Below are 11989 nucleotides of genomic sequence, written 5' to 3' on the forward strand. Positions count from 1 at the left end.
GCATTGAACATGCCTATTAATTTCGTGGTGTGACCCCCACTTTTTGTATTTTGAAAGCAAAGCATGTGGCCCGTTATTCCCACTCTTTTGGGATTGAGAAACATTCTCCTTTGATCATGAGTCTATCTTGCTTAATACATTGTAACAAAACTGTGGGAACCAATCAATTATTTATTGATTTATTTATTACCATATCACCTAGCCAAACTCCACTGTGCTAGGAGCTGTACAACATGTATTAGATGCATTACAGTAGCATCTAGGATCCCAGTCATGGCACTTGCTAGGTGGTGTGTATTATTTATTAGGTGAGTTACAGTAGCACTTAGTATCCTCAGGCATAACCCAAGAGACCATACTGTTCGGTGTTGTAGGTTATTTAGTAGGTATATTATGGTAGTGCCTATAAACCCCAGTCATGGAGCAGAAACCCATTGTTCTAGGTGCTGAACAAACACAGAACAAAAAGACAGCCCTTGCCTCAAGGGATTACAATCTAAGTAAGACTACAGATGTTACTATTCTACACATCATGCCCACTTGGACGTCCATGACAACAGCACAGATGGAACCCAGGTCTCTCCTCTTTCTATAACACAGGCACCTACTGCATCAGCTAAACAAATGCCTTCAATAACTGTAAGATGTATAGGGCTTGTGAAATGCAGTTGAACAGTTCTGATTCCATCCAGCACAAGGCACTGATGATACACACACACAAAATCATTACAATGTTGTGGCACTGTCTACCTTAGGATTATAGCCTAGATGCTAAGGGTAATGGCATCTTTACACTTACACAGATTCAGGCATATAATGATAGTATGTGCACTAGCCATAGTGCTGAGATTATCAATATTAATGCTTGAGACTTTTTTTTTAAAGAAATTATCTTTGTTTTAAAACCACGGCAGTCATTGGAACTGCAACAGGGATGAATTTGGTTCATTTAGTTTTTGCAACACTGCTATTAGGGAGACAACAATCATATGAGCTAACACATTCTACACTGTACTTCAGTATCACACAAAAATTATGAGGCAGGACTCAACAGTGCTAGACAATAGCACTGGTAAATGATGATGTTTAAGATAAGAACTAAAAACATTTATTTCTGGTGCCTGATTGTACGATACAGGTACAATAATTTACTCAAGGTTTATGGGGCTACAACTACAAAAATAGACCCCGTTAGTCACTTTTGGCTAGAGACACTTTGAATGGCTGAGTGTAAATATGCAGGACTCACCCCTGCAGCGCCTCAGGAATTAGCTCTCTAGCCGTTGAAGCGCACTCTGCAGGCCGGTGTCCCTCTACCGGTTGGCCCCCATGTTCCTCCTGGACCCGGTGCCCCTTTTACCTGGGATGCTGCCCTCCGGCAGTACCCCCACAGTTCTGGGTCTCTCCCTCCCAGGGGATCCCCCACCAACTATCCCCACTTCGCCTCAGTCTTGGCTACTGCCCAGTCTCCATCTAGCGCCCGTTCACTGGGGCAGACTGCAGTATAAGCCACTCATCACAGGCAAAGGGGTTTGGACATGCTGCCTCTGGCTACCCGTGGGCTACCCCTGGAACCCAGTACCTAATAGGCCTTACCAGGCCTGCAGCCTGGGGCTTTCCTAGGCTGGAGCTCCCCGAGGGCTCCCTTGGCCTTTCCCCAGCACTGCTCCGTTCCACTCCACTGCAGATACATGGTTAACCTCCCTGGAGCCAGGCCCTTCTCTCTCTAAACACAGAGAAAAAGACTGTTTGGGCTCCTCACTCACAGCCTTTTTATACAGGCCAGCTGTGGCCTGATTGGGGCGTCAGCCATCCCCAGACACAGCCCTCTCCTGGGCTGCTTTTAACCCCTTCTATTTTAGTTAATGGGTGACTGCACTATTTATATAATAGAATGAACCAACATTGCTCTTTGCTTTGTGTCTTTGATAGTCACAGCACAGAGATTGTAACATATCATTGTCAATTACATTTATGCCTAGGATTTTCAAGGGAGCTTAAGGAAAATAGGTGCCCAGCTGTCATAAATCTCAGCCTCAGTCGCCAAGCGATTGCCACTCTTCCCGTAAAGAAGCTCTAAAACTAAAAGCTCAGTTCTTACTTAGGTGAGTAGTTCCATTAACTGTAATGGGACTGTTCGCGTGGTTAAAGAACTACTAGCACACAAAAAATTGCCCGACTGAGCCCCATTGTCTAAGCATTGTTTGTACAGAGTAATCCCAATTTTAAAAAACAGTATCAGAAAAGAGCTAGTTAGTGTCAGTGACTGAAGTTTCCTTTCATTTCAGATCGACTCTCAGGAGAGCTGGGTAAGTTGATTGGTTTTAAATTATCCATTTATTCTTTAAATGAAAATTATAATTATTGCTCGTGTATTAACTAGATTAAAACAGCATGGAGATGAGTGTGCTATAAACACATGGGTAGGCAGACAGAAGATATTTTAAACTCCATTGTATTTCACTATGCCATAGATTGTCAAGGCAGTAATTGCTTTTTCCCTCTGTAGAATTCAGAAGAGCTCAGAGCTATGCAGGTAAGCTCCAGTGCATACAGTAAACCTGTTATCTATAAATTATGAGATATTTTCTTTGACAAATTAATATTTGAATTGAAAATCATTCCTTGTATATTGACTGGATATATTTACAGATGATTTAAACATATATTATATCTCTCAGTCCATCGGTACCTTAAATTCTATTGTATTGACCTGTTTCCCAGGAGTAGTAATTATCTGTTAAGCACTAACTACGAGCTCTGTGCTGTAGAAACATGTGGAAGTTCTGGTCTCTGTCAAGAACAGTTTAGAGCTGAAGGCCCCAGTCCAGCACAGTGTTTAAACACAAGCATGACTCTAAACATGAATAGCCCTGTTGTCAGTTGTTGGCTATGTGTGTGTTCTCTCTGTGTGGGCTATGTCTGTGTTCTCCCTGTGTGCTATGTCATCTCTACGCAGATCACTGACACGGCAGACCTCGATTGAACTGCTCAATAAAACCACAGACTTGAGTCAGTAGTGAAGACACTTGGCCCAGGTTGATTGTCAATGAAGTACTGTAATAGCACCTGGCAGACTCTGTGGGGATATTAAGACATGAATGCCCGTTACAATGGACTTGGCTCAGTGAGCGGCAGGACTCTCTGCTCCCCCCTAGTCTGGACAGACACCTCCTCTGTGACCCCTATTTTATACACTATACAAACACATTACGTATCACACCTCTGACATGGTTAGTTACCATCCTTTACTTCGTACCTATTGGTTCGCACAAAACATCTCTATCCATCACACTGTCATCCTGACCTTATCCTTAGGAGGGGTCAGTGTGTCCCAGTACTACCTTTGGGGAGTGTATTTACACTGTGTTCCTATACTACCCATCTGGAGTGTGTTTACGTGAATACTTTGTGTCTAGGAGTGTTTGTATTTTTGCTATGCCAGTCCTCTCCTTGCCAAGTTCATGTATTGGGTAGTGAACCTGCAAGCTGGCATCTGCTTTGTAACAGGTCCTGACTTTTGCTCATAGCCTGACTTTTGCTAACTTTCCTTTATAGCAGCAGGGCCTGACTTTAGTTCAGGCCTTAGGCCTCATACCAGGCCCTTTATTCCAGGCCTTATGTCTCAGGTTCTCTCTTTCTACTACGAGTCTCATTACTGGTGCCCAATAAATAGAGAAAAATATTCACACACTGCATGTTATGGATAAAACCTAAATGGTACTTATGTCTTATAACATGATTTTGGGTGTATGTGTGTTACTGCAACAGCATTTTGCTGCTGTGGGTTAATATTAGTGGTGTTTTACCTAAGGAGAAATGTCAGTGTAGAGAGGATGTATGCCTTGCATACTAAGAGAAGAGAGGTAGCCAGGAATAAGAGGAAGCATGGGAAAAGGCATAAAGCTGAGGGGGAGAAGAATAAACAGGGAAAGTTGGGGTGAGAATCTGGTGGAGTGAAAGAGGGAATAGTGAGAGATGAAGGTGGAGAGACAGGTTCCCTATGCAGAGCCTTGAAGATGTGGATGAAAAGCATGATCCTGATGTGCAGGGTCAAAGGAAGACAATGGAGGAATTAAAGAAGGTGACTGACAGGTGAGGCAGTGAGACACAGAGCATGTGAGGAGCCTAAATTGACCTCTTCTGGTTTACATGAAAGTTGGGACATGAGGTGCAAGCTGGGGAGGTGAGAGAGGAGGAGGTTGTGGGAAATGTGGAAGCATGAGATGACCAAGGACTGGAGAAGCATTTTAGTCATAGGGATAAGGAGGGAGAGGTGGATTGTTGAGATTTGTGAAGAAAAAACAGACATGGTTTGTCAGCAGAGAGACAAGATGAAGATAACACCAAGGTTCTGAGTCTGTGCACAAGGGTTAAGAAAGAGCTGTCACCAGCAGTGGAGAAAGGCAGGAAAGTGAAGGTTTTGGGAAGAAGACCGAGTTCAGTGTTAGCGATACGGCGTTTAAGCTGGCAGCAGAAGAGCGTGTCTGCTGTGAGCATTCCCAGAGCTCTCCAGGCAGAACAGGGGACGCAACTGCACCATGCTGGGAGCTCTGGGATGGACCATGTGTCTGGAAGATCAAGCCTGAAATAAGCCTCTTATTTAAAGACAAATACAGCAATTCCAGAATAGAGCTTCATTCCAGGAGTAATTCACTATTTGAGTCCAGTTTTTAAAGCACTTGTGGTTTATAACATAACACTAGAATTCACATCCTTCCGGTCAGTTGTGGTGGTCTTACAATGTGGCAGAGCATTGTGTGATTCTTGCCTTTAGAGAGGTGTGTGTGTGTGTGTGTGTGTGTGCGCACAGATGTGTTATACAGCACATAAGATTTGGTCCTGCAAGGTGCTGAGCAGTCTTACCTGATCCAAGGAAACATTTGCAGTCAGTTGAGCTACTCATGTTCTGATGCGCTTTTCTGGGCTACAGAGCTCAGCACATTTCAGGATCAGACCTCTAGTACTTCTCCTAATGATTTTTCCATGGCAACACATAGGAGGTATCCTGCTTCTCTTAGAATCATAGAATCATAGAATATCAGGGTTGGAAGGGACCTCAGGAGGTCATCTAGTCCAACCGCCTGCTCAAAGCAGGACCAATTCCCAACTAAATCATCCCAGCCACGGGCTTTGTCAAGCCTGACCTTAAAAACCTCTAAGGAGGGAGATTCCACCACCTCCCTAGGTGACCCATTCCAGTGCTTCATCACTCTCTGAGTGTAAAAGTTTTTCCTAATATCCAACCTAAACCTCCCCCACTGCAACCTGAGACCATTACTCCTTGTTCTGTCATCGGGTACCACTGAGAACAGTCTAGATATCTATCCTCTTTGGAACCCCCTTTCAGGTAGTTGAAAGCAGCTATCCAATCCCCTCTCATTCTTCTCTTCCGCAGACTAAACAATCCCAGTTCCCTCAGCCTTTCCTCATAAGTCATGTGCTCCAGCCCCCTAATCATTTTTGTTGCCCTCTGCTGGACTCTCTCCAATTTATCCACATCCTTCTTGTAGTGTGGGGCCCAAAACTGGACACAATACTCTAGATGAGGCCTCACCAGTATCGAATAGAGGGGAATGATCACATCCCTTGATCCGCTGGCAGTGCCTCTACTTATACAGCCCAAAATGCTGTTAGCCTTCTTGGCAACAAGGGCACACTGTTGACTCATATCCAGCTTCTCATCCTCTGTAACCCCTAGGTCCTTTTCTGCAGAACTGCTTCCTAGCCATTCGGTCCCTAGTCTGTAACAGTGAATGGGATTCTTCTGTCCTAAGTGCAAGACTCTGCACTTGTCCTTGTTGAACCTCATCATATTTCTTTTGGCCCAATCCTCTAATTTGTCTAGGTCCCTCTGTATCCTATCCCTACCCTCCAGCGTATCAACCACTCCTCCCAGTTTAGTGTCATCTGCAAACTTGCTAAGGGTGCAGTCCACACCATCCTCCAGATCGTTAATGAAGATATTGAATAAAACCGGCCCCAGCACCGACCCTTGGGGCACTCCACTTGAAACCGGCTGCCAACTAGACATGGAGCCATTGATCATTACCCGCTGAGCCCAACGATCTAGCCAGCTTTCTATCCATTTTATAGTCCAATCATCCAGCCCATACTTCTTTAACTTGCTGGCAAGAATACTGTAGGAGACTGTATCAAAAGCTTTGCTAAAGTCAAGAAATAATACATCCACTGCTTTCCCCTCATCCACAAAACCAGTTATCTCCTCATAGAAGGCAATTAGGTTAGTCAGGCATGACTTGCCCTTGGTGAATCCGTGCTGAACGTTCCTGATCACTTTCCTCTCCTCTAAGTGCTTCAGAACTGATTCCTTGAGGATCTGCTCCATGATTTTTCCAGGGACTGAGGTGAGGCTGACTGGCCTGTAGTTCCCCAGATCCTCTTTCTTCCATTTTTTAAAGATGGGCACTACAGTAGCCTTTTTTCAGACATGCAGGATCTCCCCTATTTGCCATGAGTTTTCAAAGGTAATGGCCAATGGCTCTGCAATCACATCCGCCAACTCCCTTAGAACCCTTGGATGCAGCGCATCCGGCCCCATGGACTTCTGCTCATCCAGTTTTTCTAAATAGTCCCGAACCACTTCTTTCTCCACACAGGGCTGGTCACCTTCTCCCAATACTGTGCTGCCCAGTGCAGCAGTCTGGGAGCTGACCTTGTTTGTGAAGACAGAGGCAAAAAAATCATTGAGTACATTAGCTTTTCCCACATCCTCTGTCACTAGGTTGCCTCCTTCATTCATTAAGGGGCCCACACTTTCCTTGACTTTCTTCTTGTTGCTAACATACCTGAAGAAACCCTTCTTGTTACTCTTACACACAAAGTCACTTCTGTCCTGTTGAAGAAAAACAAACATGGCACAACCTGTGCAGGGTACAACAGCTGAATGCTCACTTTCCATAATTTCTTGCTTCTAAGAGCTTCCTCAGCTGTTGCAGCAACTCACAGAAGCACGAGAGATGAAAGCCTCAGTGCTCTCCCCAGGCAAACTCCCTCTGTTAGCCTCTGCTAGTTCGCCGCTCAGCTGGTTCGCTGCTGACTGCCTTTTTATAGCAGTCAGGCCCACTCAAGGCCCACCTGGAACAAAACACTCCCAATTCACACTTTTCAAACAAACAATCAAACAATCAAGCACACAGTCCAACTTACAAACTGTCCCCTGCAACAGACACTCAGATTCTCACCAACACATCCCCCCTAATGCAGCACTTAGCATACCTCCTCACGGACAGATCCCAGGCAAACTCCCTCTGTTAGCCTCTGCTGTTCACCGCCTTCACTAAAGGGGTGGGAGCATCTGAATAGCACATCCAGCAGCCCTCCAGCCACAGCACGGCAGGATGGGTCAGAGCGATGTGTTTGCAATATGCTCCTTATTGCTCCTTACTGCTGCTCACAAAGGAGCAGCTTGTACCTCACCTCCAGAAATTGCTTCCTTCTGGCCCAAAGCCAGCAGATGTCGCTCCCTTGGAGCAAAGACACAACAGCAGGGACCTTAGTCAGCTCCCCTACTGCCTTACTCCAGTACTGGAGTGTAAGAACAGGAAGAGCTCCCCATGCCCTCTCCCTGCTCCAGGGCTGGACTTTGCCTGCCGAGTGTGTAAATTACTGTTGTGCTTATGTTTATATGAATTTGTAATTTTAAAATTAATTTCTCCCCTGTTTTTTTCCCTGTCTCTTATCTTTACTCTGAGTGTCCCTGATTCACTCCTTACTAACCAGGGGACCATTCCGGTTTCTCTCCCCAGTTCCCATCACTCTGGATCCGGACTGCAAACACCCAGAACTCAAACTGTCAGAGGATCAGAAAAGAGTCTGGCAAGAACCTGCATCTTCTGACCTGGATGCGGCCTCCGGGACCCTGCTCGTGGTGGGGAAGGAAGGGTTTATGGCAGGGAGGCAGTACTGGGAGGTGGAGGTGGGGAATGAACTGGACTGGGAGCTGGGGGTGCTTAGTCAGTCGGTGAGGAACAGAGTGATAAAAGAGAAGGCAGAGAAACTCCCTGAGGAGGGATATTGGTCTCTGAAGAGATCCCAGGGAGACTTTTTTTCAAGCATAGAAAATGCTAAGATTGAAAAGAAGGATATGCCATATAAAGTGATTGGTGTTTTTCTGGATCAGGAAGAGGGAAGAATCTCATTTTATGATGCAGGACAGATGTTCCTCATCACAACTACCCCTGCAGAGTTTACTAAAACAATTTTGTATTACCCATTCCTCAGTCCCAGGAACAATGCAGGGGAGCAGAAACCACTAGCAATCCACCCCATCAGAGTCCCTATTCCTTTAAAGCCTCCGAGAAAGGAAAAATGAGCTCTAGTTACTTTGGAGAAGTAAAATTCAAAACAGAGGGGAGAAAGGAATGTAAACATGTGAAACACCAGAAACAGTAAAATAAGTAAAGTAGAAACTGATGATAAAATAAAACAGAAGAAAAAGGACAAAAACAGTTGTCATAGACTTGTTGACTCAGAAGTCGAAATCAATAAATTCTGAAAGGAATGAGACTTGTCTTCATAGAAATATTTTTATTTAACTTTCTGTTGCATTTTTTTAAAAATAGGAAAATAATGACAAAATCTTGGGGAGATGTGTTAAGATGTAGGGGAAATGAAAGTGTGATGTTGCCAAGCAATGTAGCAATAATTAGAAAAGACACCATTATGGATGGCTACCCACAGAGAAGAGAATAAAATCTTGCAATTATTCAGTTGCTGGTTAGGAGTTATACAGGAATGATTATGAACAAAAATGAAATAAAATTCAAACCCTGTATCTCAAAAAGCATATTAGCTCTCCCCTGTGACATCTACAGCAATACAATGAAGAGAGAGTTTGATTATGCAATACAGAAAATTAAAACAAAATAAGATTATGAATAGAGTCTAACTTTATGCCCTCTTGGAAGTCCTCAGATGTTTTCTGCTGCCTTTCAAAGAGTGGTGGTGTCATTATGATGTATTCTTTATTAAACTGTCCATATTTCAGTAAACATGGAACTTGCCTCTGAGTGTATTTAACTGATGGGGATAATTCCCTAACTATGACTCCATTGATCCCAGTAGGCATGGTAGTTTTGTTAATGCATAATATAAATCTGTAGGTGCTCCTGAGTCACTAATGGAGCTTAAGCAACACAAAATTCATTATATTCCTCAGAAACCTTGAAGTGGTTACTTTATACATGACTCCTGGGCTTCATATTCTACTTTTCCCACGCCAGCTCAAGCAGTTTAGGAATGAAGATGAGTCACAAAGTGTTACGAACTTTCTCAAGAAGTAAAGCCCCCTCGTATCTCCAAAACACCTGCCCAGTTCATCTCAAATAAACAAAAACAAAACTATTCTACAGATGGAAGAAAAAAGAGAATAGATTTTAATACTTCTCCTTATAATCGGACTCTCTCTCTCTCTCTCTCTCTCTCTCTCACATGATAAAATATATATTTTATATAAACCAGATACCAAGAGGGAGGCAGTATGACCTAGTTAATCAATATCTGGAGTGGGGTTCATGAGACCTGGTTTCTGTTCTCGGGTCTGCTGCTCTTCTGGGTGACATTGGCCCAGTCACAGTCTCTCTGTGCCTCAGTTTCCCCAACTATATAATGGGGATAAGGAAACTGACCTCCTTTGTAGAACACTTTGAGATCTACTAATGGAAAATGTTATTACTCTAAACGCCAAATACATGTTCTTTTCCTTTTTTATTCTACTTATTTTGTGTGGTTTTATTTTTATGCATTATTCTTCCTCTAAGAAGAATCCAAAGCTGCTTATTTCAACACAACTGAAACAATTCAAAAATACCCATTGCTTTAAAATCAATTTGAACATCACCTGTCCAACAAATACAACCTGAAATAATCCATTTCGATAATACAGCATCATAGTAGCTGTATACGGTTACCATTTAGATTCCTGCACCCTGGCTTTTCAATTATACCAACTTCCTTCCATTCGTTGGTGTATCCAAATGAACTGTCCTGAGTAAAATCCATCTTGAAGGCTATTTGTTGCTATTGTATTCAGACTGGGTGGGTCAAGGGGCAGAGGTATTTGAGGAGGTAGATTTACAGAGGTGCAGTTGTGTCAAGAACAAATTGTGGAACGTAAGTCCCCTGGAGGGGCAACTTCCCTATCAGCACCTTATGGGGTGCAATCTCTCCTAAGGGACAGATTATGGAGTGTAATACCTCTGGAGAGAAGATTATGGGGACATTTCAACCAGGAATACATTATTCCCGCCTGGGGAGAGATTATGGGGTACAAGTTCCCCAGGGTGAAAGATTTGGGGGAAGTTCTTTTTGAGTGTAGATAATGTTGTTAGAACCCTCTTCTCTAGTACATCTTTTGGGGGCTCTGGCCAGGCCTATCACCCCTGCTGCCAGCAGCTTGCTGGGCTGAGCCACTAGAGGGGTTATATGGGACCCTAATTATTGGGTGGCCCATGCTGGGCAGGATCTGCTCGTCCTCTGAGCCAGGCCCCTTCAGAGCATGTAGCTGCCCTCAGAGGCAACATACTGAAAGAGCAAAAGCCCTGCCTGAGCAGAGTGACATCTGAATGCCCTGGGGGATGCAGAGAGAGCAGGAAGGGGCATGGGGCACAGTATCATTAATATGGGTTCCTGGGGCCTGCCCTTATTGAGGAGTCATCTCCTAAAAGTGAGGGTCACTCTCCTTGGAGTCCATATGAGGGGTTACCCACTCCCACAGCTTCAGTCCCATTACCTGCAAATGTGGGCTCTCATGAAATCACTGGCACCACCACAGCCTGGCAGGAAACATACTTCCCTTCCTGCAAAAATGTTGGAGATTTCAAAACAATGTCCTGTCCCACAATGGGGTGAAATTGAGATCTCTCATTTTTTTCCCAAAAGCCAAAGACATACCAGAGGAAGAAACCCAGCCGCCCCTAAACAGTGCACTCACCTGGCATGTAGAAAACCCAGCTTTAAGTCCCTTCTTCATCTCATTCACAGGGGCCACTTGAATCTGCATCGTTCACATCACCCAGTATTTCCCTAGGTATGCGAGGGTGATGCTGGCAGACTAGGTCATATCAGACTGTATTCAGGTCAATTCACTTGTGTATTAATATAGATCAAAATGAGCACAAATGTAAGAGTGTATTCAGATGATTAAACTTCATGAAAATTAGTGAAATGTTACCTCTATTGTTTTTACTTGTCCGCTTGTGTTATAATATCAGAGAGGTAGCTGTGTTAGTCTGGATCTGTAAAAGCAGCAAAGAATCCTGTGGCACCTTATAGACTAACAGACGTTTTGGAGCATGAGCTTTCGTGGGTGAATACCCACTTCGTCGGATGCATGTATTCACCCACGAAAGCTCATGCTCCAAAATGTCTGTTAGTCTATAAGGTGCCACAGGATTCTTTGCTGCTTTGTGCTATAATGTAATAGCAAAGACTTTCACTGTGTAGCCTCCTCTGACAAAATAACCCATCAAAGAAAGCTTGTGAAATGCTAATGAAACACTTAAGGGCTTTAACAGAAAAATGCTAATTTCAAAGAAAGTGGCCATTATGCTTGGTGGTTGGAGGACAAAAGGCTAAATGTATTCCTCGCTCACCCTCCTCAAAGGAAAAACCCATGTGGGTAGACAGACTGTCAACTTGTCCTCTGTGAGAAGAAGATATAAATATGGATTCAGAGAAAGATCCTTTATCTCTGGACTGTTTAGACTCTTAGAGGGAAGTATACCAGATGCAAAGCAGAGATCCCCAGAGATAATCAGGGTTCTCCAAAAAGACTTTTGGGAAAGTGGCAGATTACTGCATCTCTCCTTCGAATTGAAATTATAGACTGTGACTCACCTGTTATTATATTTGAACTGCTTTAACCTCTCAATGCCTCTCACTTCCTTTTTTATCTAATAAAACTTTAGTTACTTAACTAGAGAGTGGGCTACCAGCGTTGTCTTTGTTGGAATATCTGGAGTACCAA

General features: G+C 43.8%; 1 protein-coding gene across 1 annotated transcript in view; it reads left to right on the top strand.

Annotated features, from left to right (window-relative positions):
- Positions 1-9384, top strand: part of LOC120388907 (butyrophilin subfamily 3 member A1-like) — a 28367-nt gene extending 18983 nt beyond the window's left edge. The window contains exons 11-13 of the mRNA XM_039511028.1: positions 2289-2309; positions 2510-2536; positions 7770-9384. Of these exons, the coding sequence (XP_039366962.1) occupies positions 2289-2309; positions 2510-2536; positions 7770-8335 (614 nt within the window). The 3' untranslated portion in view covers positions 8336-9384. The remainder of the gene's footprint in view (positions 1-2288; positions 2310-2509; positions 2537-7769) is intronic.
- Positions 9385-11989: the final 2605 nt, after the last annotated feature.

The sequence above is a fragment of the Mauremys reevesii genome, linkage group 22 (assembly GCF_016161935.1).
Source record: "Mauremys reevesii isolate NIE-2019 linkage group 22, ASM1616193v1, whole genome shotgun sequence".
NCBI lineage: Eukaryota > Metazoa > Chordata > Testudines > Geoemydidae > Mauremys > Mauremys reevesii.